General features: G+C 40.6%; 3 protein-coding genes across 5 annotated transcripts in view; 2 read left to right on the forward strand and 1 right to left on the reverse strand.

The window, feature by feature from the left end:
* TOX (thymocyte selection associated high mobility group box) overlaps positions 1–19,698 on the reverse strand; it is a 309,742-nt gene extending 290,044 nt beyond the window's left edge. For 2 of the 3 annotated variants that reach the window (XM_008982689.5, XM_002758935.6), the window contains exon 1: positions 19,312–19,698. In XM_008982689.5, the coding sequence (XP_008980937.1) occupies positions 19,312–19,413 (102 nt within the window). In that variant the 5' untranslated portion in view covers positions 19,414–19,698. Of the gene's footprint in view, positions 1–18,691; positions 18,768–19,311 lie in introns of those variants that run through there. The other variant, XM_035277514.3, reaches the window with a different exon arrangement.
* On the forward strand, positions 17,881–18,956 carry LOC144579698 (uncharacterized). The gene is made up of 2 exons (XM_078352508.1): positions 17,881–18,177; positions 18,437–18,956. Exons 1-2 carry the CDS (start codon positions 18,079–18,081, stop codon positions 18,668–18,670), a joined length of 333 nt encoding a protein of 110 aa, XP_078208634.1. The 5' UTR covers positions 17,881–18,078; the 3' UTR covers positions 18,671–18,956.
* A 17-nt stretch (positions 19,699–19,715) lies between the features above and the next one.
* On the forward strand, positions 19,716–21,533 carry LOC118148617 (uncharacterized). Its single transcript, XM_078352468.1, has 3 exons — positions 19,716–19,805; positions 19,843–20,431; positions 20,735–21,533. The coding sequence occupies exons 1-3, from the start codon at positions 19,716–19,718 to the stop codon at positions 20,929–20,931; spliced, it is 876 nt and encodes a 291-aa protein (XP_078208594.1). The 3' UTR covers positions 20,932–21,533.
* Positions 21,534–22,437: the final 904 nt, after the last annotated feature.

Below are 22,437 nucleotides of genomic sequence, written 5' to 3' on the forward strand. Positions count from 1 at the left end.
TAAAAGAATATTTCTCTTTGTAATGTAAAAGAAAGCTTCTTGATTTTTGTCATTAAATGTAAATGTATTCCATATTTGAATATAAGACATTCCAGATTCCATTTAAAGACATGGAGTAGAGTTGCATCTTTTTTTTTTTTCCATAAAACACAATTATGGAGAAAAGAAGAGCTTCTGAGTGAATTATCTGAAGTAGAAAATCTTAACCTCTTTCAGAGAAAAGGAGCTCTACACTGGTCAACATCATAATTCTCGGGTTGCTACAGACACAAACACACTATTAATATTGTGCTCTTTTCATTTTTTTTCTCTTTGACAAAGATCACAAATAAATATCCAACATTCTAAAACACATGGCCTAATTCCTCAAGCTGTTACAACAAAGTCCTTTGAATTATTATAAATGCTTGAACATTAAAAATTCATCAGCAAGGAGAGAGAGGTGCTTTCTATTTGTGGTGTTCTGAATTTAAACACAACTAGCTAAGAATGGCTGATTGTCCCAAGGAAGCACTGCTGACAGCCATCAGCAGGTCTGCGTAAATGGTGTATGGAAAAGGTAATAAGAGCTTCAGGAGAATATTTCAGCCCATATAATAAAGTAATTGTGAAAGTATAATTGCAGTCTGGTTCCATACCATATTAGGAGAAGAAATGAGATGGCAAGAAAATATGAGATTCACAGAATTATTTTGTAAGCCATTTCTGCAATGACTGTTTCCCAGAAAAGTAGAATTTGTCAGAAAAACAATTTTAAAATGCGCAATAATGTTTACCTTTTGAAACCCATTATGATGAACCTGAACAAAATGAACACTGATTATTTGCCTATTCTAAAAATATCCTGAACCTATGAACACTTCATACATAAAAAATGGTATTGAGTAATGTTAAACAAGTGATTTCATCCCATTAAGGCATTAAAAAAAGGTGCCCATGAACCCCATTGTTTATTTTTGAATCATACCTAGTTCAAATTTCCAAAGATATTTGCACGATTAGAATTTCAATTTTTAAAAATTCATTCCTTTGGCTACTTCATAAACAATCACTATTGGCTTAAGTTACCAAGCTACTGCCTACCACGGGCTATCAGTTGCTGTCACAGCAAGACTGGAGACAGGGCAAGGAATGCTGGTTCTACTCTCAACCATATCATCTAGACTAAAGGAAAGGAAAAGCCGTAGAGGAGATAAATGTACGAGTGAACAGCGGGGTATTCGGAGCTCAACAGTAATAGTATTTAGGTCAAATATTAAAGTTGTCCATTTAATTTTCAGTTGACTCATCTTCTGTTAATAGGGTATATGTACCACATCTAAGATTATTACCTCTCTAAGTACACAGATTTTTTTTCTTTTTCTATCCTTACCATTTTGGCACAGTTTCTGGCACAAAGTAACCATTCAGAAAATATTTAATGAATAAGTTAACCAATATTACAAATGTCATGGGCCTGGAAGCCTTCTCTATAACTACCCTATGGCACATGTTCCAAAACCCCTAGAAAATTGTGATATGGGATCAGATATAAGGAATCTACATCTCTTATCACTAATTTTTCATTTTAATGGGACCTTGGGAATAAGTGTACATAAACTGCAGACATATAGCATTCATTCTCCTAGACTGCCATTTCAGATGAAACTTCAAAATGTGTTAAATACAAGGAAATTACCTTGATTTGGATAAAGGCAAAATCTAAAATGCTTATTTTTATATGCCTAAACTGAGTTTTTAGAAGGAAAAACATATTCTTTTCACTAAGAGCAAATATTAATTATTTACACATGCCTGTTTAACAAGAACTTCCAAAAACAGATTAAAGCTAAAATGAGGAAAAGAGGGAAAAAATCCAAAAAAACCCCCAAAACCTCTGATTTTTATGGTGTTCTGTCGACGCCGTGTAGTTAGACATTTATTGAGAAGTCTTCTACGCACACACCTAAAATCTATACATGCCACCTGCCTAATCAGAGCTGCTGGGTCCCCTGCATTGTTCCCTAACAATAACGGAGAAGATGGGAGAGCCTGGATGCCCAGAAACCAGCAGCCCACTGTGGGCAGGTGAGGATGCCAGTGGGAGAGTGCTAGTGAAAGGGCATCTGTATCAGTTTGTTTTCACGCTGCTGATAAAGACATGCTCGAGACTGGGCAATGTGCAAAAGGAAGAGGTTTATAGGCCTTACAGTTTCACATGGCTGGGAAGGCCTCACAATCATGGCAGAAGGCAAGGAGGAGCAAGTGACATCTTAAGTGGATGGCGGCAGGCAAAGAAAGAGAGCTTGTGCAGAGAAACTTTCCTTTTTGCTTTTTTGTTTGTTTGGTTTTTTGTTTGTTTTGAGATGGAGTTTCGCTCTGTCCCCCAGGCTAGAGAACAATGGGGTGATCTTGGCTCACTGCAACTACCGCCTCCTAGGTTCAAGCAATTCTCCCACATCAGCCTCCTGAGTAGCTGGGATTTCAGGCACATGCCACCACACCTGGCTGATTTTTGTATTTTTAGTAGAGATGAGTTTCGCCATGTTGGCCAGGCTGGTCTTGAACTACTGATCTCAGGTCATCCACTCGCCTCGGCCTACCAAAGTGTTGTGATACAGGCATGAGCCGCCAAGCCAGGCCATTAACTCCCATTTTTAAAACCATTAGATCTTATGAGACCCGTTCACTATAGCAAGAACAGCACAGGAGAGACCCATCCCCATGTTTCAATCATCTCTCACCAGGTCTCTCCCACAACACATGGGAATTATGGGAGCTATAAAATGAGATTTGGGTGGAGACACAGAGCCAAACCATATCAGCATCTAAGAAAGTAATTCAGAAGAATCTTGAGAATAATATCAATCATCTTACAAATTATGTCTGCCTGTGGTGGAAGGAAGAGAAGGAAGGAGGAAAGAAAGAAGTCTGGGAGGAAGGAGTCCATGTCTCAGGCCGTTTATTATGTTACAGGCCTCTCTCAGTCCTACACCTGCCCCCACTTCACCCCTAAATTATCACCATAATTGTTGAATTTCTTGCTGAATTTTTCAAATTCGCTTCACGTTAGGTTTTCTGCTAATGCCTGAAAATATAATACCACACTTGACTGTCTCCTGCCATCACTACACATCATCAGTTTCTGCAAGTAATGAAGGAATTTTTCTCTTCCACCTCCACATAGGATATCTGACTTCCTCCCTCTTTGCCATTGTCTCCCTACAAAGCATAACATCGGTCTGCCTAGGGCACCAGCAACTATTGAGCCCTAACCAAAGTCTTCCAGTTCAGACTAAGATGAAATACTTTGTCAAGTTTTCTTAACAAAAGTAGAGAATTGGTGAAAGTCAGAAAAAGAATTAGGGAAAACAAATCATTCCATTCTCTGTGGTAAAGATGACTTAATAAAAAGGCACTTTTTCAAGGCCTCAACTCTGTATTTTTAAAGAGTATTATGTTGTTTCATGCATCTCCTAGGAGCAAAGAACTATATATATGCCAAGGCAATAGAACCACAGAACAGCAAAGACTATCTTCTTAGAATAGAGTTGATTCAATTGTAAGTGCTTCAAAGTATCATATTCACATTAAAATAGACATGGGTGTATTGTAGAATATAAGAGCCATATATTGGTTAAAGATGCCTTCTAAGACCTATCTAGTGGAATCTAGGCATCTTTCTCTAGCCCCTTGGAATACAAATTCCCTCCCATTCATTAGGACACTCCAGTGGAAAAATTGGAGAACTTTGCTATGTGGATACTGGAAGATTATGAGATACCTTCAAAAATGCTGATAGAGATTTCTGAATATGTTTGGACACTTTAATATATTCCCCAAGTTTACTAATAATATGTGTATTTGCCACTAAGCAAGCTATTTCAAGAAAGCATTTACTAATAACTTCAGTAAATATTACACCACAATTAGACCAGATTGGAAGTAACTCAGCAGGTGTGCTTCTAAGACTATACATAAAGCATTAATATTCATGCTAATGTCTGGGCTTATCAATTAAAAAATTAATCTGCATGTAGACTACAACCTCATGTGTGCTTTAAGAAGTTAGATTTTAATGTAACTCAAACTTTTGGCTAAAGTATAAAACCTCTAAAAGGTTATCTTTCATTGAAAAGGCATCAAAAGAGAGATCAAAACCTGATCATTTCAACATGTAAGTCCCCCCAGGGAAGTCCTCTCTGGCACATTCATACTAGAAATGAACATTAGCCCACTGACAGCAGCAATTTGACTTCCACCTCAACGACCCCAGCACATTCTCTCTACATTGGCAGCATTATCTTGCTCAAACACAGTTCTAATCTTTTCACATCCCCTTAATCCTAAACTGTCCCTGGCTCTTCGTATTGCTTATTCCAGTGGGCTCCTCCCGGTTTGCCATGCCCCATCTCCCACTATAGAAACTCCAGGCATCTCCCAGCTGACTTCTCTCAGAGAGCCCAGGATGTCACCCCTCCATGCATTTCTGCATTTTCTCTCTTTTGAAGCCTTTCACTAGACTTTTTGAAATTTTTCAATGGAGGAAAACTTACTACACATGACTAATTAGTGTTGATACTCTCTCCAATAATCAGAACTCTGTCACTTGTGTGTATCCATTTTTGCTCAGATTGAGGGAGCAAGAGCCCAATTTAAATGTTGAATTATAGCTTAATATGTAGTTCAAGAAGTATGCTTGCATCTCCACTTCCAGAGGATAATGTTCTGTGTTAATGCAAATAGCCCTATTGTATATGTGGCTTTTATTTTGAGTTGTCACAGGTTATTTTATAAAAGGTAGGAAGTCTAAAAAAATAATTCAAAAAATTAGGACTAACTTTCCCTTTTTTCCACTGCTGGAATTTTTTTTTTTTTTGAGACGGAGTTTCGCGCTTGTTACCCAGGCTGGAGTGCAATGGCGCAATCTCGGCTCACAGCAACCTCCGCCTCCTGGGTTCAGGCAATTCTCCTGCCTCAGCCTCCTGAGTAGCTGGGATAACAAGCATGTACCACCATGCCCAGCTAATTTTTTGTATATTTTTTAGTAGAGACGGGGTTTCACCATGTTGACCAGGATGGTCTCGATCTCCTGACCTCGTGATCCACCTGCCTCGGCCTCCCAAAGTGCTGGGATTACAGGCTTGAGCCACCGCACCCGGCCTCCACTGCTGGATATTTAGGCCAGTTGAAACTCCATCTCCTCCAGAGAGCAACAGGGATTCCTTGAACTTCAACTTTTCCTTTTGCACCATCAGCGCTTTGACCACAGACTTCATATCACGTGAGTTATACTGTGGCTCCATGATACTTATCCATATTCCTCTCTATTAGTTACATGGAGGCAGAGTTCATGACTCGCTCATCTCTAAGTCCTTCTCTGACCCTCTTAACTCTCAGAGTAAAGCTCTGCCCTCAGTTGGTGTTCAGAACATGCTTGTCAATTTCTAAAAATGAATTAAGTGTCCCTTATTAACAACCTCAAAGCTTTTCAAAAAGTGCATTCCAAATTTTTTTTTAAATCGACTTCTTAGGCTAAAATACTCTCATTTCATCCTTATGCAAATATTTGTATGGGGACCGCATTAGAGCTACCTGAAAATAAGAAGTTATAATGGAAACAGTGACACAGCCGTAAGTGAGGCAACCGAAATAGGAACTACTTTAATACTTTTACTGAAATGTTCTCTGCTTGATAAAGTTCATTACCAGAATATCATCTTTAAAAGTGAAATGCATTCAGCTGAGCACTTCTTTTCATTTTGTAAATAGATTTTTTTCCTTGCCTGAGCTCTCAGTATAAAGTACAAAATAGTCTTCCATAACATTAGAAAAATGTCACCCCGTACATAGAGCTGAATTTTTAAAATAAATAGATTTTTCTTCTTTAGCATTTTAAAGGTACAGTAGTACCTTCATATAGTGATCATCTGTACTGCATACCATATGCAGACTGACTCACCAGCTTGCAATTTGGTAAGTTCTGAAATGAGCTGAGCTAATATATGAGAGTATTGAACAAAGGTAAGTCCCTATGGGATAGACTAAGGCAATAAAGTCACAAACCTTTCAACATGACCCTACTTACTGCTCTAGTTATATTTAAAATGACGCTGGTGCTAATCTTTTTCTCACCTATTCAAAATGACATTAAAAAGTAATTATGTACTGAATTTACAGTCCAAACCCCAAAGTTTCACGTTACATAAAATGAAAACTTATGTGTGGCATATTTGTTTTTATTTTTTTCCTGTTTTTACGTTATTGAGTTCTTGACAGTCTAGGGTATTGTAGCCAAAGTTACCTTACAAAGAAATTTTCACTCCACTTTAAAATCTCACATGTGCTGTATTGGATTTTAGGCATTTCAATGAGATAAATGACGTATCACCACCACTGTATCTTGACCAAGCAGTGACAGCAGAAATGAATCTTCAACCAAGGAGCCATTTTCTAAGAAATGACACTCATAAGTTTAATAATGTCATTTTACAATAAACATTATATTCTTGCTATTTTCTCCAAAACTCAGAAACAACTGTATGAATCTTCCACTTTTCAGAAATATGTCCTTTCTTCCCTCCCCATCCCACGCCAGATCTTTTCTAAAGATTACAAGTTATAGAAAGGCAACTGACCTCAGGTGAATTTTTCCACTGGCTTACATTTTTTTCTTTCTTTTCAAAGTACTCTTGCGGGGAGGGGGGAAGAAAGATAAACACACTTCGTATTGCAAGTGCCATAAGAAAAATATGTTCTGGCAGACTTTTCCCAACTTGTAACCGAAAAGAATTTACATCATCCAAGTATAAGTACAGAGAGTAAAAGAAAAAAAATCTCAAAATAGATTTTTGTTCTACTTTCAAACTCCGAGGCTCAGGGAACACAAGTGTTTCGCTTCAGAAATGAGTAACAAATGACTTCAGTACACATACACCTTTCTCTTTTTGGAAAAATTGCACATAAAAGAGCATTTTTTGGCACGGCTGACCTGCAGAGATATGGAGCTAAGCAGAGTCATGAATTCACTCACTCTGATATGCACACATGATACGCAATTAAAATCTCCATTCACATTCCTGCCGGGTTGTCAATCATGAGGAAAGCCTTTTTGACAACATTCAGCGAAGCGTACCAACTAACCGCTCAACAGGAACTTAAACAGTAACAGCTTTTGTTACTAGCAAGAACGAATTTTTCACCAAGATTGGGTTCAGTTTCTAAGAAATCACTATGCTCTGAATTTTAGGGCCTTTCATTAAAAATGAAAATGTGTCAAAAAGATTTTGTATGGCAAGCTATGTGATGTCATAACTAGAAAATATGAGATATGCAAAAAATCCTAACCTTTTCAACTGCGGGAATCTTTTAAACATTTTTTCCCCATTTAGAACAATGAACAATGATCTTATAAAACACTTTGCTGAGGCAGGGGGGCAAATCTGACATTTCTAATTCATTCTGAAGTTTTTCATTAGAAACTTTTAAAATGGATCGAGGCCCTAAAGTCACTTGAAAAGTGACCAACCAATCTATAAACCAATGGGAAAGTGACTTTTTTTAATCACGAAAGAATATGTAGCATGTTAGAAATATTGCATGCATCAAACCTTTCAATTTTTGAAGCTCTATAGAAAATATTATGCACATAAATTCTTTCCAGATGAACCCAGAAGGTACTCTGCTCATAACTTAGATTCTGTTGAACATCTAATCAAAGACTGTGCCCTTCATAATAGCATATTAGTGTGCTTTAAATCCATAAATCCATAAAAACAGGACCCAGTAAAATTGAATACAGGATGCTTGTTAATCTACTGCTGTGTCTGTTTTAAGCAACTAACCTTGGATTACAAATTTGAAACAAGTTAATACTATCAGATATTGAAATATTTGTCTTCTTACTTATCATGCTCTGTAACTGAGAGAGCAGATGCATCCTGACCATTAACAGTCATGACAAATTGCCTTGCTAATGAACGTTACACACTGAAAGTGCCATAACTGATTAAACTACAATTTCCCACTACCAGATAGAGAGAGAGTTGGGGACTCCAGCAGTGGGTGACTCTGATATTCTGCCAACAGGCCTTCGGGGCACAGTGCGATATTCAGAAAAACACTCTAAATTCCATATGAACATATTCCAAAAGCCTATGTGTATACAACAGGTTTTTAAAGCACATTAGATAAAACAGCTTAAGTTGTAGCTGATGAGCCATGAAAAATAGATGTGTTTAACTATTTGGTATCCTTGCAAGTATGTGTTAAAGAATATTCTCTGATGCGGGTTTCTCTCTCTCTCTCTCTTTCCCTTTCCCCGCCCCCAAAACATTGCGTGTGCTTTGCATTTCACATAAAATCTTTCTTTTGTCAGTTCTTTTGTTGGTGCAAAATTGGCAGCAGTTCAAATTCAAAGTACTTCTATTCATTTACTGACCAATGTCATTCTAGTTCACATCAGCCAGAGAGCTAAGCTCTAAAAACATAAAAGACTTGCTTCACCACTGACGAATAATGTGTACACTTTTACAGAGCTTAAACCTTAATGCTTTCCCTGAAACCAACAATACAGTATATCTTATCATTCCTTTTTCACAAGCAGGCAGCTGCTGAAACGCTTGCCACTTCAAAATATCAATTGCTTGCCAGAGTTGTCCTCAACACACCCTGTCAAATTCATGTATATTGTGCAATGAAAATGGTGCAGGGCTGAAAGCTAGAAATTGTGTCAAATTCTGCTGTAAGGGTATGATGTGCAAAGAACAATGTATGACAACCGTAGAGACTACAAACAATGGCACTGGAGCCAGGGACTTCATAGATCACAACTGCGCCTGTACATATTTTATTGTAGGCATTATATATTTAAAGCATGACAAATGTACCATTGTACATTATGTGCTGCACAAATAGAAGCTCCTCCCACTCATTCGCTTTTTGCATTTCTCTTGATGATGGAAACATAGTTGAGTTTCATTTTTTTTCTCTTCTCTTAAAACACTGAAGTTTCCTAAATCATAAAGGAAACACACACACACACACACACACACACACACACACACACACACACACAAGGTTATCATAGAGTAACAGAAAACAGAAAGCAATAATACAAGATGAGAAAATGAGATCTTGTTCACTTAACATTTTGGATTCTCTCTGAGGACACAAAAGCAAGGATTATCTTCAACATGAACTCAGGGTATGAAGAGAACTACACTATCACTATGCCTGTAAACTGTTGTCTACCTAATTTTAATGCAGATAAGTGCTGGCTTATTGATTTGCACGATTTTTCAGCAAAATGGAAATCCCACGTGAATATGTTCTTTGTGTGCAGAAAATATGGCTTAAGAAGCTTTTACTATTATTGCTTTCCCATGCCAAAAGAACAATTAAGAAAATAGTATCTCACTACCGTATCAGGTCTACAAACCGACGCTGATTAATTTCTGTTTAGATTTTAAATATTCCTTCCCATTTCCCGATTCGCTCTGTTGACTTTAAATGAGTCTCTGGTTATTGAAAAGTTGTTTTCCTTCTAAGCATCTCTTTAAGTAACATGTAAAATCTGAAAAGATTCTCATTTTGGTACACACCTACTTAATTATAAAGGCTATAACAACCCGACACTAATTCAGTCAATGACTGTGGAAATGGAAACATGTTTATGTGAGACGATTACTCTGAATGTATATTAATCTCTACCATGACCTAGCTTAGGTTACAAAACCTTTATCAGATGAGTAGCTTGGAGTGGAATTAACTGACTGGAGGAAAAGGAAAATGAACAGATATGTTTTTAAGGTGTTAATAAATATTTTGGAAAAAGAATAGGTGGTTTAGGTGCTTAGGGGTGCTGACCTTTGCTATGTTGATCAGTGGGACAATGATGCATTATTAACACACAGCAGCTGTACCTGAACTGCTGCCATGAATATAATAGCCTTTTATAGCCATCAGGGGAGTGAGGTAGGAGGCCTTTATTAACCACTAGACATGATTAGCACATTATGTGAACTTTAGTAGGCAAATTATCTCTTATTGAAATATAATGTTGGTTATAACTAATTGTAAACATGATTTTTAAAACTTCCCAGTGAAAAATTCAAATGTTTTACTACCATTCAGCTCATTATTGGCTGGTAGTCGCCGACGAAAACATGGTCTATTTTGTGGGAAGTACTTACAGGAGCTGAATCTCAAAAGGCAGATTGTGTCACAGAAGGCTGCCTTTAAAATTATTTAGCATTACAAGTTCAGGGATATTAGCATACATGCAAACTTTCTCTCCCTAATTAAGTAAAAGTGTTCATGAACTAGAAAAGCTGCTTTGGGATTTCTCTTCCTTTTCATTTCTTTAAGTAGTTCTTAAAAGATTAGTTTTGCAGTAAATTTTTGAGAGTTACCTTGAAAAATAACAGCATAATTTATTTCAAAAAGCTTAATTTTGGGAGAGGAAAGATTATCCCATTAGCCTTAGTAACTGAACACAGCTCTGAGAGTCCATTATGAACAGTCTTTTATACCCTGGCAGGAAGTCATTAACATAAAATAAATCATTAGCTTTGATATTAAGCTTCTACTATCTGCAGGTTTCTGCGATTAATGTTCATGACTGCATCTGCCAAATGATAAAATATACTTTTTGTTGAAAGGTTATCCTGCCTCTTTATTATTAACATTTCTCTTTATACAATTGTTACTGGCATTTTAGGCTGAGGCATATTGGTATAGAAAGAAAGCACTGGTTTTTTTCAATGATATGAAAACGTCAATGCATATAACGCTTTACCCGTCATTTTAAAAATCAACCATTTAATTGAGTTAAAAGACTTAAGGAAATCAGGTAGTCAGATACTCTTTCAATGTAATCGCACTGCCTTTAGACCCAGTTGGCCCATTCAGTAACTAACCTGGTACATTATATTTCACATCTTTGACCCATATATCAGAGGAAGGTACAAGGAGGTAAACTTGCTTCTCTGAAGTCAAGCACTACAAGAGGACATTTTCCTCTTTCGCAGTTATTCTCCACTTTTATATCTTTTTACAGTGCGAAACAGGCAACAGTCCTCATCAACAGCATCTCTCCTTAGGTGCACTGACTCTTAACGTGGAGAGGGGAAAAGAGGCCGGGGCGGGGGGGCATATGAATATCTGATGGAAGGAGATTACACACTGTACCTACAGAGACCCCATTTTCCCAGTTCACCTATGACTCTTTATCTCCTTGACTCTCTTCCTGAAAGAACCACTAGTCTACAACTTTTCAAAGCATTTTTAGTCCACTAGGGTAGCAGAAATTGAAGAAATGGGCTGAGAATGCAGTATTTTGCTAAATTCTTTGAGTTTTTTTTAAAATTTTTCACTGTGGGATTTCAAATAATCTAACTCCTTTGCCTCCTTAATTCTCATAAGGCCTCTTTAACACAAATATAAATTATTTTCTCTACTGGATATATGGAAGACTGGAATACAGATAGATTAAAGGTTTTAGAGTCAAAACTTTTACCGGACACAGAACAAAGTCAGGCTTCCCAAGAGAATAGGAAACAGAAGGAGGGAATCACATCCTCTTATGGTTAGGTTTATTTTGCCTAGGGAGTAAGTCAACATAGACTTAACGGCACTTGGTTTTTATCTCAAATATTCAACATAAAGGGTGCTTTGCCTGAGAAAGCCTATGGTTTTCCTCAAAAAGACCCGGTTCTTTAGTCTTATTAGGTTACAATATGTCTGTTTAAAGCCCTAAGATTCTGAACAGCACCTTCTCCTGTGAAATATTGCTGACTATCTTAAAAGGGAGTGGTAACCAGGCATTCCTAGTAGTTATGATGATTTTCCTTTTCCTTTGTTGCTGCTGTTTGTTACACACATTGAGGGAGTCTGCCATTCAGGATAAATTTCCATGTCTTTATGACCAGAAATAGTCCAGAACCATGAGAAACACAAACATACACACATGCAAATACACACTTAGACACAAATCCACCCGCATACATCCATACACGTACACATACCCATACACACACCAATTTTTCTAGCTTGGTAACCCCATCCCAAAAGTGGCATCAAAGACTTTAATCAAAAGGCATTTTAGGCAAAAGGAGTATCATCACTACTGTGTATCAGAAAAATAACCTGTAGGGCCCCTTGGCACCCAAATACATTCTATTTTCTTGGCTACTGGCAAAGCTTCTTATCAACCAACCATGGCCTTCCTTTAATTAGGAGTCCTTTCCAGTTTCATAAAAGCACATAATTTAGGAAAGAAAAACAATAAATACTTGGCTAAAGCTGAACCATTTAAATCTCCCAAGTGAAAAATGAACAAACAGAAAAAAGCATTAATAGTGACCCTGGTTTCATGAGCTTTGATACTATAAATACATGTCAGTGATGACTTTTTCATGAGTAACATGGAAATCTGAAAATAGCTTTTAAAAGTTAACTTTAAAATTTTTATCAAGTAAGGCAAACTTGCCATAGATCAAACCAAAGAAGTATGGGAAATACTGATACCTCCCATCAGGAAAGAGCAAGAAGTTTCTGGAACTGCCCTCCCTTCTCATCTTTTCTGCTGCACCATCAACATCCAAACACAGAGCAATATAATGTTCCCATTTTCAAAATGAATGCTGTAGGGAGAAACATGTTATAACCAAGAAAAGCTCATTCAGGTTAATGTGAATTCCATGTCTCAAAGTATTATGGAAGAACTGCTATAATTAACAGTCTGTTGGCACTTCCATTATAAACCACATTTCTAAGCAGTTTATAACTCAACTGTTTTTAATGAGAAATTGCTCTTTGGGATGAAACTTGGCATGCATGGTTTAAAACAAAAAATTCTCAAATTCATTAGGGCAGATGGAAGCGGTATCATCTTGGCATTCTAGTTTCCTAGCGGACAGTCCATTTAACACAATTCTCTATCAGTCAGGAAGACCAGCCTATCTGGTTCTGAAAAGTGCATGTTCAAAGAAAAAGATTAATTGAAAACATCAATAACTCCGAGGTAAAAGTAAATAAAAAGGGAAAAAACACATGTCTAAAATTGGTAAAATTAACACCTTGGATAAACATGCAATTTAAACAAATAAGGGATCATTCCAGCTTCTAAGATGACTCAAACAGAAGCTTCTTGCAGGCAAGAGCTACAGTTAAGATCATGAGAACCACAGAGTTTGACAACTACTATGTGCTACAATCTTGTTTTCTGATAAAAGTAAGAATTTTAGATTCTTGGATTTGGAGGCACACAATATAAGTTTTATTCTAAACAAAACTGGTAATATTTTAAAAATGTAATTGTTAATAGCATTCAATCAACTCATGATAATTACATTTCAATTTTATTGACAAGTAAGATAAATATCCCATCTATGACTTCTCAGTAATCTTGAGATTCACACTCAGATTGCTAAAATGTAGGGTGATAAAGTGACCTAAATTTGATTAATAGATTCAGTTATACACGGGCAACCATTCCTGTTCTACTTATCTATGTATAATCTGATGAGAATACATCGCATGCTAACCCGTTACTTACCGCAAGTATAACCCAACCTAACTTACTGTATTCCAACTGAAGATCACAGTCCCATCTTCATACTATTTTGAAATCTAAACATAGCTTTCTCACTGAGGAAGGATGTTTAAAGGGGCTTATCTCTGAGCTCTAAATACACTGCATAAAATGGGAGAGGGTGTGGAAGGGAGATTATGATAGCTTAGAAATACCAGCCGTGGTTATTTTCCTCTCAGTATCATATGGAGGTTGTCTTACTCTATTATAATATTGTATGACTCTACATCATCCATTCAGGTGGGGGGGGTGGAGAAAGGAAAACAGCACAATTTGGGATTTCAAAAAGCAGATATGGACATGAGGGCTGGTAGATTCCAAATAGAAAATAAAATCACGTTACTGCAAGAATGGATATGTTCGCACGATGATGACGGTGATGAAGGAAGGTGAACTGAGGAGGGAGCCAGGCAACCTGAGCAACCACAATGGTGATTAGTATCCAGTGGAGAAGAGAGTTCAGATTAGAAGTACAGACCTCGTAGGTTCAAATGAAGATTGGGAAGGAGAGTAGCAAAAGCAACCCTGGTCCCAGGAGATGGAGTGGCTGGGAAATGGGTGACTGGGACGGAGGAGGAGAGGCAGCAGGTAAGAGGCACTGTGCACATTGATAGACGTGAGGCTGAAGGCTGGCTTTAAACAGAAAAGGAAGGATCATCAGTATTTGAGAAACATTCCCAGAGTCTTTCCAAGTTTCTAAGTTCTTAGCGAAAGTTTAGAAAGCATAAGAATAAGTCACCCTTCAGAGCTAAATAAAATCACTGTGGTCCCACTACATTCGTCATTTTCTAGGCTAACTCTCTTGAATGGAGCCCATCAAAAAAAACATATGACCACTAGAAATAGTCTCACACCAAAACCAGCATTTGAGAACCAGATTGGTACCCAGGAAGTGACCCCTACAATTGGAAATTTCCCTACTTCTTCCTGTTTCAAGTACCTTACTTCTTTCCATTGTTCTTAATTCCCTCTGAATCATGTCATTTAAACAAAATCTACAATAATCATTCAATTAGATATTTATGTATTAGTTTTTGTAACTAAGCAAAATATCAAATTCTCCTTAATATCATTTACTAACTTTTAAAATCTATGATAAACTGTGAGAATACTAAACTACATATGCAATGTTAAAAATAACGTCAGATCCCTCCAAAGCTCATAACCATAATTTTGTTTGCATAGAGATTTAAAAGTGAATTTGTAATACCGAAATAACCCACAAAGTCAAGATAGCTACATTTGAGGCTTTTGTATAATATCTGATTTAGTGGCCAAAAACCATGATTGCTTGGTTTATGCTCTTTCTTACCTATGCATTTATTAAAAACATATTTAACAACCTCAAAACTTCTGAAAAGTGCCAGCTGATAAAACTCCCCGGGGAACTTTAATTTTATATATATAATGTATGAAGAATCAACTATAATTTTCCCAAAGTCCTAGAAGTTACAGAGGTGGATAGAGAACTAATCAAGCATGGTGCTCTAAATTGCTTATAACCCTCCATCTTTCCCCCTCCTCCTCCATCCTCCTCCTTCATCTACTCCCCCTCCTATCCTCTTCCTTTTTCTTACATTTACTATTCAAAATAGGAATAATGACTCCTTCTTAATGTGCTTACAAATCCTGTATTTATGATGTGATCAGTATTGCCACATTAAAGCACAATACATAACACATTCCAAATAGGAAAATAAGCTCAAAGAAGATGTTGCAGAGAATGTAATGAATCTTGTTATTCTTAAAAGTTATCAAATGTCTAATGTTTGTCCTGACATTTTCAAGCAGAGTTCATCACAAATGGGTCCTTCCTTGTGCATTTTTATGGAAAGAACATTTACACTGTCCTTCCTCATTTCAATGATAAAGGCTGAATATTCCAAATGTCCATTATTCCTCACTCTGTGTATCGCTAGCATGAAGCATGGGCTTGTGTTTTGGACTTCCCTGTTTCTAAATCAACCAAAGAAAGATTCAGGACATGATTCCACAAAGGCAACCACTGAGAACAGTGAAGCCCATTATTTCTCCTCCCACTGCAGGCCGAGGTCACCATCCCTTGTCATTAGCTATGTCATAACATAATTGTATTACTACTCCTTATGTGGGCAGATACTGAGCAATAACCGAACACATCACATCATTGTAAAAATGAAAAAGTACCACTTCTTTGTCCTATATTAGCATAAAACCAGTGAAAACAATCTTTGGAAATGACACTGCACTAAGAAGCTGGAAAGAACTGTTATTACTCTGTAGGTATATATTTAAACTGATGATCTGACATCTTCAACTAGAACAGAAAATAACACTATATCACTACAGAACTCCAGTTGTAAGCTCATTTAATCCAATTTATTTTGGTAGCATTCAGTTCAATTAAGGGATTCAATGTTACTTAAAATAGTCTAATTAGATGAAACTCCACTATGGTACTCATCTTTCAATGTCTGAAATACAGTCATGCTTTAGGCTGCAAGAGGGGAATACTGTTAACTCCAGCCTCCACGTCTGTCCAGTCTATGAGCTACACTGCTGTTTCCAACATTGACCTATAAACAGCAACATGGCATCCGTTCTGGCTGTTTGTATAAGAGATGCCTCACACACTTGCCTTAACCAACATCATTCGCATTGTTCCCACAATGGGCTACATTAAAATGGAGGCCACTTTGCATAGGGATATGTTCATAATGCATCATAGTCTTACAATAGAGTAATACTAGATTAAGCAGTTTCCAAAAATGTCTCCTCAAGAGTTTATTAACTGAAAAATGTAAGTAGTGTCTTGGCAACCTATAGAGCAGCAGTGCCGGAAAGTGTCGGCAGAGTAAAACAATCACATTTTAGTTTAGAAAGCTTCAGGAAGAGAATATTTGTTTTCTCCATTAGAGCCTCTTCTGACATTGAAAAAAAAATGTCACTGGGAAACTGTAGCTACAATTGTAGGATTCTAATGCATAGACAGATACTGGTTCCGCTGGGATTTAGCACACCAACTTTACAAGCAAAGTGTTGACAGGTTTAAAATAAAGATAATTAGTAATTTATGATCTTATCACACTATTAAAAACAAATCATCTGACAAACTGACTGCTATTTGTAGTAAACTACATATTCATTACGCCTCCGAAGGAAAGCAAGATTTACTTTGCAGTGTTGTTCTTTTGGGGGTGTCTGATCCAACTTGTTTTACTAAATGTTGATACAGATTTCTTACTTCACCTTTTCCAAACTTCTGTCCTTCTTCCATTTCCCTGCAAAGCTACTCGTGTCATTGCAAAAACAAATGCTAGTTGACTGCATTCTGAACAACTACAGTTGTGGAGCTGGACAGAAATTTTGTACCAATGCTAATCATGGTGGAGTGAAAAAACTCAAGTGCCTGGGCTTTGTGGGGCCTAGAAAACCACCCAGTACATTTAATATAATCAGGGACCAGTGACAAATATATTTGATAGACTGCTGCACAGAGATGGGCCAGAGATGTCCCTGGAGAAACATTTCCAGCAAGTCTTCTCCTACTATTAGAAACATGTCTTATGACTTTGCATTTTAAAAAATCTATTATTCCCTGAATAAGTTAAATAGAAGACTAGCAACTAGTCTATAGAAAGGGTGCCTGATTTGCATTTAAAAAGAACAGTTTGCTTCTTATACACGGGGTGACTTAAAAGGAACTTCAATGAGCTAGTGAAGAAATTCTGAAGACTTTCTAAATTAATGTATTCAATTCACAGCACAACCCACTAAAATTTATTTAAAGCACTTAATTGGAAAATGATTTAATATATGAAGTAATTCCTGATTTTCCAAAGCATTTAACTTTTAAATTAAATCTGACCCTGCTTATCACAAGAACGAAGAGTGAAATGTGTATCCAAGTCATTACCTTCTTTTTGGGGCCTAAATTCACTGATAAACTTAATAAGATTTGTCCAGTTTCATTGCCAAAATGCTTCTGAGCTTCTGGTTCCGGTAACTACAGTGGAATATGTCTTTACTCTCCAAGACAGAACTGCAACTTTATTATTTTTTATTAGCAATAGTACTGGTGTCATAAGCAAAATAAAACGTAACGCAATACTGAGTGTACCGGCAAAACAGATTTTAGACTAAAAGAACCATGTCACCTGCAAATAATGAAACTCCATCACACAAACTCCTCTGCGCTTGCCAAAGTTCCCGATACCTTTCAACTTGCACCTAGCTGAAGGGCTGCCTGTACAATGGAAGCCGTTCTGCCTTGCTCAAGACTGAAGATCCTTCTTTTCTAACTTGCCTCAACACCATCGGCACACAGCACAGTCCTTTGAGTGGGTCTCACGCTGCACACAGTACCGAGGAGTCTCTCCGCGGGGAAGTGTGTGTGAGAGAGAGCCTGCCTGCGTGTCAACATTGTCCAAGACTCGGAGCTGCGAGTCGGTCGCGTGGTGGGAGCCCAGGGGCTGAGAAGGCAGCCCACTAAATCCCTGCGTACCACGTAAAAAAGCTGTCTGGTGATGACTCGCCACCATCGCCACCAGGCAAATGTTGGGAGTCCCAAAGATTTTTACCGTGGAATACACCGAGGGGTCGCCATGGACGTGCCTGCAGGGGCTGTGAGTATCTGGCGGATTTATCACGGTGAGAGAGCTGGGGGTCCAAAAGGCCCGCCCCGCGTTTTAGAGAACTCAATTCTCCCTGCTAGCGTTCATCCAACGGTACTGCTTAGACTCGTCCAAGGAGCCCGAGGCGGGGCAGTCGTGGCCCTGCGACCACTCTCGGGGACCGGTCCCTGCGTATCCTCCCACTCGGGGATGAGAGTTCGAAAAGTCGGGAGAGTAATCTGCTCCTTCGTACCCCCTGACTGTACCATAGGACCCGGCCGAACTCCGCAGCAGATCCCGGCCAGCGCTCCACCTCCGGGTCACCGGCAGGATCCGCCTTGCCCCGGTCCCCCCCGCGGCCCTGGCACCGGAGGTCAGCGAGCCGTGGGTACAGCTCAGCCGGGGACCCTGCTCTAGCCCCGTGCCGAACGCGAGAGCTTTGGACTTGAACGCGACGTGCTCGCCCGGCTCCCAACAAACTTGCAATTTCGGCGCGCACCCTTAAAACAGAAGCTGTTACCCAAACCTTGACCCAGCTACCCCGCTGTGCTCTGGGCCTCGGACCGGTGTCCGAACTCGGGCTCGGCTGCCGGAACCGGTTTGGGAAAACAAAAGAGTTGTGGAGCAGTTTTTCCTGTGGGGGTAGGGGCGCCCCCGGGTCCCTGCACCCCGACTCCCGGCTGCTCCCCTGGCAACTAATCCGGAGAAGGGAAGTGGTGCCACGAGCCCCCACTGCCCGGGAGAGGGAGGGAGAGAGAAGGGGGAACTGGGAAATAAACTGAATTCTCTTACTCTGCCTCCGTTCCTGGACCCCAGACACACCCCCAAAGTATTCCACGGTTTTCTCTTATTATTTTTTTAAACGCCCCCCGGCAAACCTAGGCAGGGATCCTTAGTCGCAAACAGCAGGAAGGAAAGAATCCGAGCAAATCGTGTCACTTTCCGCACAATCGCGGTGTTTGGCAAGCCCCCGGAGCTACTCCACAATATTTACTACCCAAGCGCACGCAGGCTGCAGCGGGCTACGAGCCGAGCGCGCCCGGGACCGGCCTCCGCCGAGCCGGCCCCGCCGCGGCCCGGCAGCCGCCGCCCCCCTCCCGGGATCAAGCAGCAAGAACACGGTGGAAACAAAAGCAGAGCGTTCACCTTGTTGCAATAGTAGGGGTCCAGGCAGGGAGAAGGTCCCAGACAGGGAGCGTCGGGCGCAGCGGCGGGCTGGGCTGGAGGTGGGTAAAATCTTACGTCCATTTCACTCTCACATCAAGCAACTCCTTTTCTTTTCCTTTTTTAAAAAAAGTGTTCAGCAAAACAAGCTTAGACGGAACAGAGTGAGGTGTCTAGGCTCAGGAGTAAAAGAAACACCTTCCTTCCCTCACATCCGTTTGTGGTTTGTTTAAGAAGAAGAGGAGAAAAAAAAAAAAAGAGGGGGGAAAAGCGCTCAACTCTCCCCCAAGCCGCGGCGCGCACCCGTCGGCGCCGAGCGCGCAGCCTGCTCCGCCGCCGCCTCTCGGTCCCGCCGCCGCCGCCGCCGCCGCCGGGCAGGTAACTTCATGCGCTCATTGTCCCCCCGCCCGCCCCCCCCATCCCCGCCTCCCGCGCCCCTCGCCGCCCGGCACACGCGCTCGGGCTCTAGGTACTGGGCGTTTTATTGGAGACTCTGAGTTGCTCTGCTTGTAGTTTATTTTCTCCACCTTGGAGGCCTGGGATTGGGGGGATCAAGAGGGGACAGGGCGGGAGGGGGGCGAGCGCCCCAGGCCGGGAGGGGTAGGGAGCGTGGCCGGACGCGGGCTCCTCGCGGCCCAATGGCTGCTGCTTGGAGCCGGGGGACGGGACGGAGAAGGGAGGAGCGGCGAAAGAGAAGGAGGAGAGAACTGCCCGGCCGATACAGAAGCGGCGGGACCCCTGGGGGCCTCCGCTGTGCCGGTGCCGCGCTCCTCGGGGCCAGCGCGTCGCACACAAAGGGGCTGGCGAGCCAGAGCCACCGGCGGCTTCGAGGCACCGTGGGGAGCGCGCAGCAAGGGGGCGCTGTGGCGCACCCCGCCCGCAGCCCCGCCCCCGGCCCGCCCCGGCCCCACCCCGCTCCCACTGCCCCCTCCGCGGCCGTCCCCACCCTTATCTCTGCGACCCTCCGCCCCGCCTCGGCTATTTCCCATCCCTGTCACTGTGCTCCCCTCCCTACTCCCGGCCCGTAGCGGAGGTGACTTTTCTGCGCAGCGCCGCTCCGGAGGGTCAAGAACCCACAGGGAGTGCGAGCCCTCTGCACGCTGTGAGTGGGCAACTGTCCGAGGGGCCCGAGCCGCTCGAAGGGTGGGGAGCCGCCCGCTTGGGGGTGGACGGACTGGAAGAGCCGCCCCTCTGGTTTCTTTCTCCGGCCTCCAGCCCGCCCCCCTCCGCGATCCGTGCCCCTTTGGACGGTTTGCGAAGGCTGACGCTGCCTTGGGGACTCACGAAAGACCACAGGAGTGATTTGAAGTGTAAATAGGGAAACAATTCTCAGCACACAATCCGGCTAGAGGGAAAACATATGAGTTTGCTTGTTGCACCTCATGGGATTCTTCTCTCTTTATAGCTGGACGCCCTAGAGTGCTCTTGGCGGTCCACGAAAAACCTGGAGTCAGCCTCCCCATTTCTCCGGTCGGTGAGTGGGATAAGGACGTCGCCAATCATGTTTTCCTGCTTTGCCTCCCCAACTCGGAAACTTGCAACTTGCCGTCTCTTGGAGGTTGGGACAGTTTGGGGGCTCCTGGCTGCTGTCCAACAGATTGATCTCTGAGGGCAGGGTCCTCCGTGGGAAGTCCAAGTAGGAGTGGGTGACATTTACCTCTCTCTCAGGAGGGAGCAGCCTGCACATTAGGGCCCAAAACTCTGCAAAGGACCGTGAAAGTTCTTCATCCGTTTCGCTTGTTTTGCTACTCCACACACCCTTCTAGGACGTGTTGATTGCCAACTGCTCGGCACAACTTGCCCATAGCTGTCTCTCCCCGTGCATTTCAGAGCACCAGTGAAATGTAACCAGAGAGATCTGGAAAAAAAAAAATACAAAAACAATATTAATGATAAAATTAACATGGCTGAGTGGATTGTCAATGCAAGTTCCTTTATGAACTCTGTTAAGTTTTGCTTCCTACTCCTTACATCCTCTTTCTCTTGAGCCATTGTTTTTCTTTCTTCTTGTTATCATTTTAAAAAGTAACAGAAATACAGCTTTCTTCCTGCCTTCAAGACTGACATGGTGGAGGTTGGGTTGCAAAGAAGAAGCAGGAAGAAAAAAAATCTTCTATACATTCACAAGTCCTTCAAGGAACAAAATAAAAGAAACAGAAAATGTGTCCTTTCTCCTAATAAAGGTCTTTTTGATAAAATTTAAATGAAGTTTTGTGTTTCATAACATCAGCTTTCCAAATACTATTGTAGATGCTAAAATGTACCTATATGTATTCCTTCCACAATAATAATAATAACAAACTTTTTAGGTCCAAATTAAGCATTTCTCAGCTTAAATTTCTATCCTCAATCCAATATTTATTATATCATTTTAAAACTTGATTAAAAAAAACATCATTGATGTTTACTTGATGACCTTGTGAACATCAGGAAGATGAAATGAAATGAAATGGTTCAAGGCTGGAACAATACCATTATCTGCATCTTGACACTGAGGAGATAATGATACCTCTTGCTTTGGTCTACAGACCTACCACCTTTCTCTCCCTTGAGGGAAAATCCAAATACATGGGACCTGTGCATTCCTCTACATAATTAGGAGCCTGGTTTCTCCCATAGGAGTGTATGGAGTCAGAGTGGTATTCTGTACATGGCATGGTGTGATCCGTGGGAATATGAGGTACTGGGGAAAAAGTTCTTACTTCCAGCCACTTACACAAAGAGACGCCATCTCAGTGTCATCTGAAAAATTTCTCGCTTTATAATGCTCTATAAGGCCCATCATAAACTGAATGGATGTATTTCTACCAAAAGTTGGGGAAAGTTGAATATCTAAACCTCTGAGTAAATCTTCTTAATTTGGAAAATAAAATGGTAGAGTGGCATTGTAATACTTTTCAGTTTCCTGGACTATCAACTCCACATCATAGCTAAATAAAATACTTATTTGTCCATTCATTCGTTCATTTGTACATGAATCAACAGACAGAGTGGTGAAAAACACTAATGCTAAAATACAAAAACAAATTATTTAAAATGGTTCCTGCTCTAGATGTAATCTTTCAGAGTAGTGTTTTCCAACCTAGTCTGGTCAGTGAAGTCGTCTTA

This window comes from Callithrix jacchus, chromosome 16 (genome assembly GCF_049354715.1).
Source record: "Callithrix jacchus isolate 240 chromosome 16, calJac240_pri, whole genome shotgun sequence".
NCBI lineage: Eukaryota > Metazoa > Chordata > Mammalia > Primates > Cebidae > Callithrix > Callithrix jacchus.

Coding starts and splice junctions, on each gene's coding strand:
- LOC144579698 (XM_078352508.1), top strand. CDS start 18,079: ATGACTCGCCACCATCGCCACCAGGCAAATGTTGGGAGTCCCAAAGAT. Junction 18,178..18,436: donor TGGACGTGCCTGCAGGGGCT/GTGAGTATCTGG, acceptor ACTGTACCATAG/GACCCGGCCGAACTCCGCAG.
- LOC118148617 (XM_078352468.1), top strand. CDS start 19,716: ATGCGCTCATTGTCCCCCCGCCCGCCCCCCCCATCCCCGCCTCCCGCG. Junction 19,806..19,842: donor GCTCGGGCTCTAGGTACTGG/GCGTTTTATTGG, acceptor CTCTGCTTGTAG/TTTATTTTCTCCACCTTGGA. Junction 20,432..20,734: donor GTGCGAGCCCTCTGCACGCT/GTGAGTGGGCAA, acceptor CTCTCTTTATAG/CTGGACGCCCTAGAGTGCTC.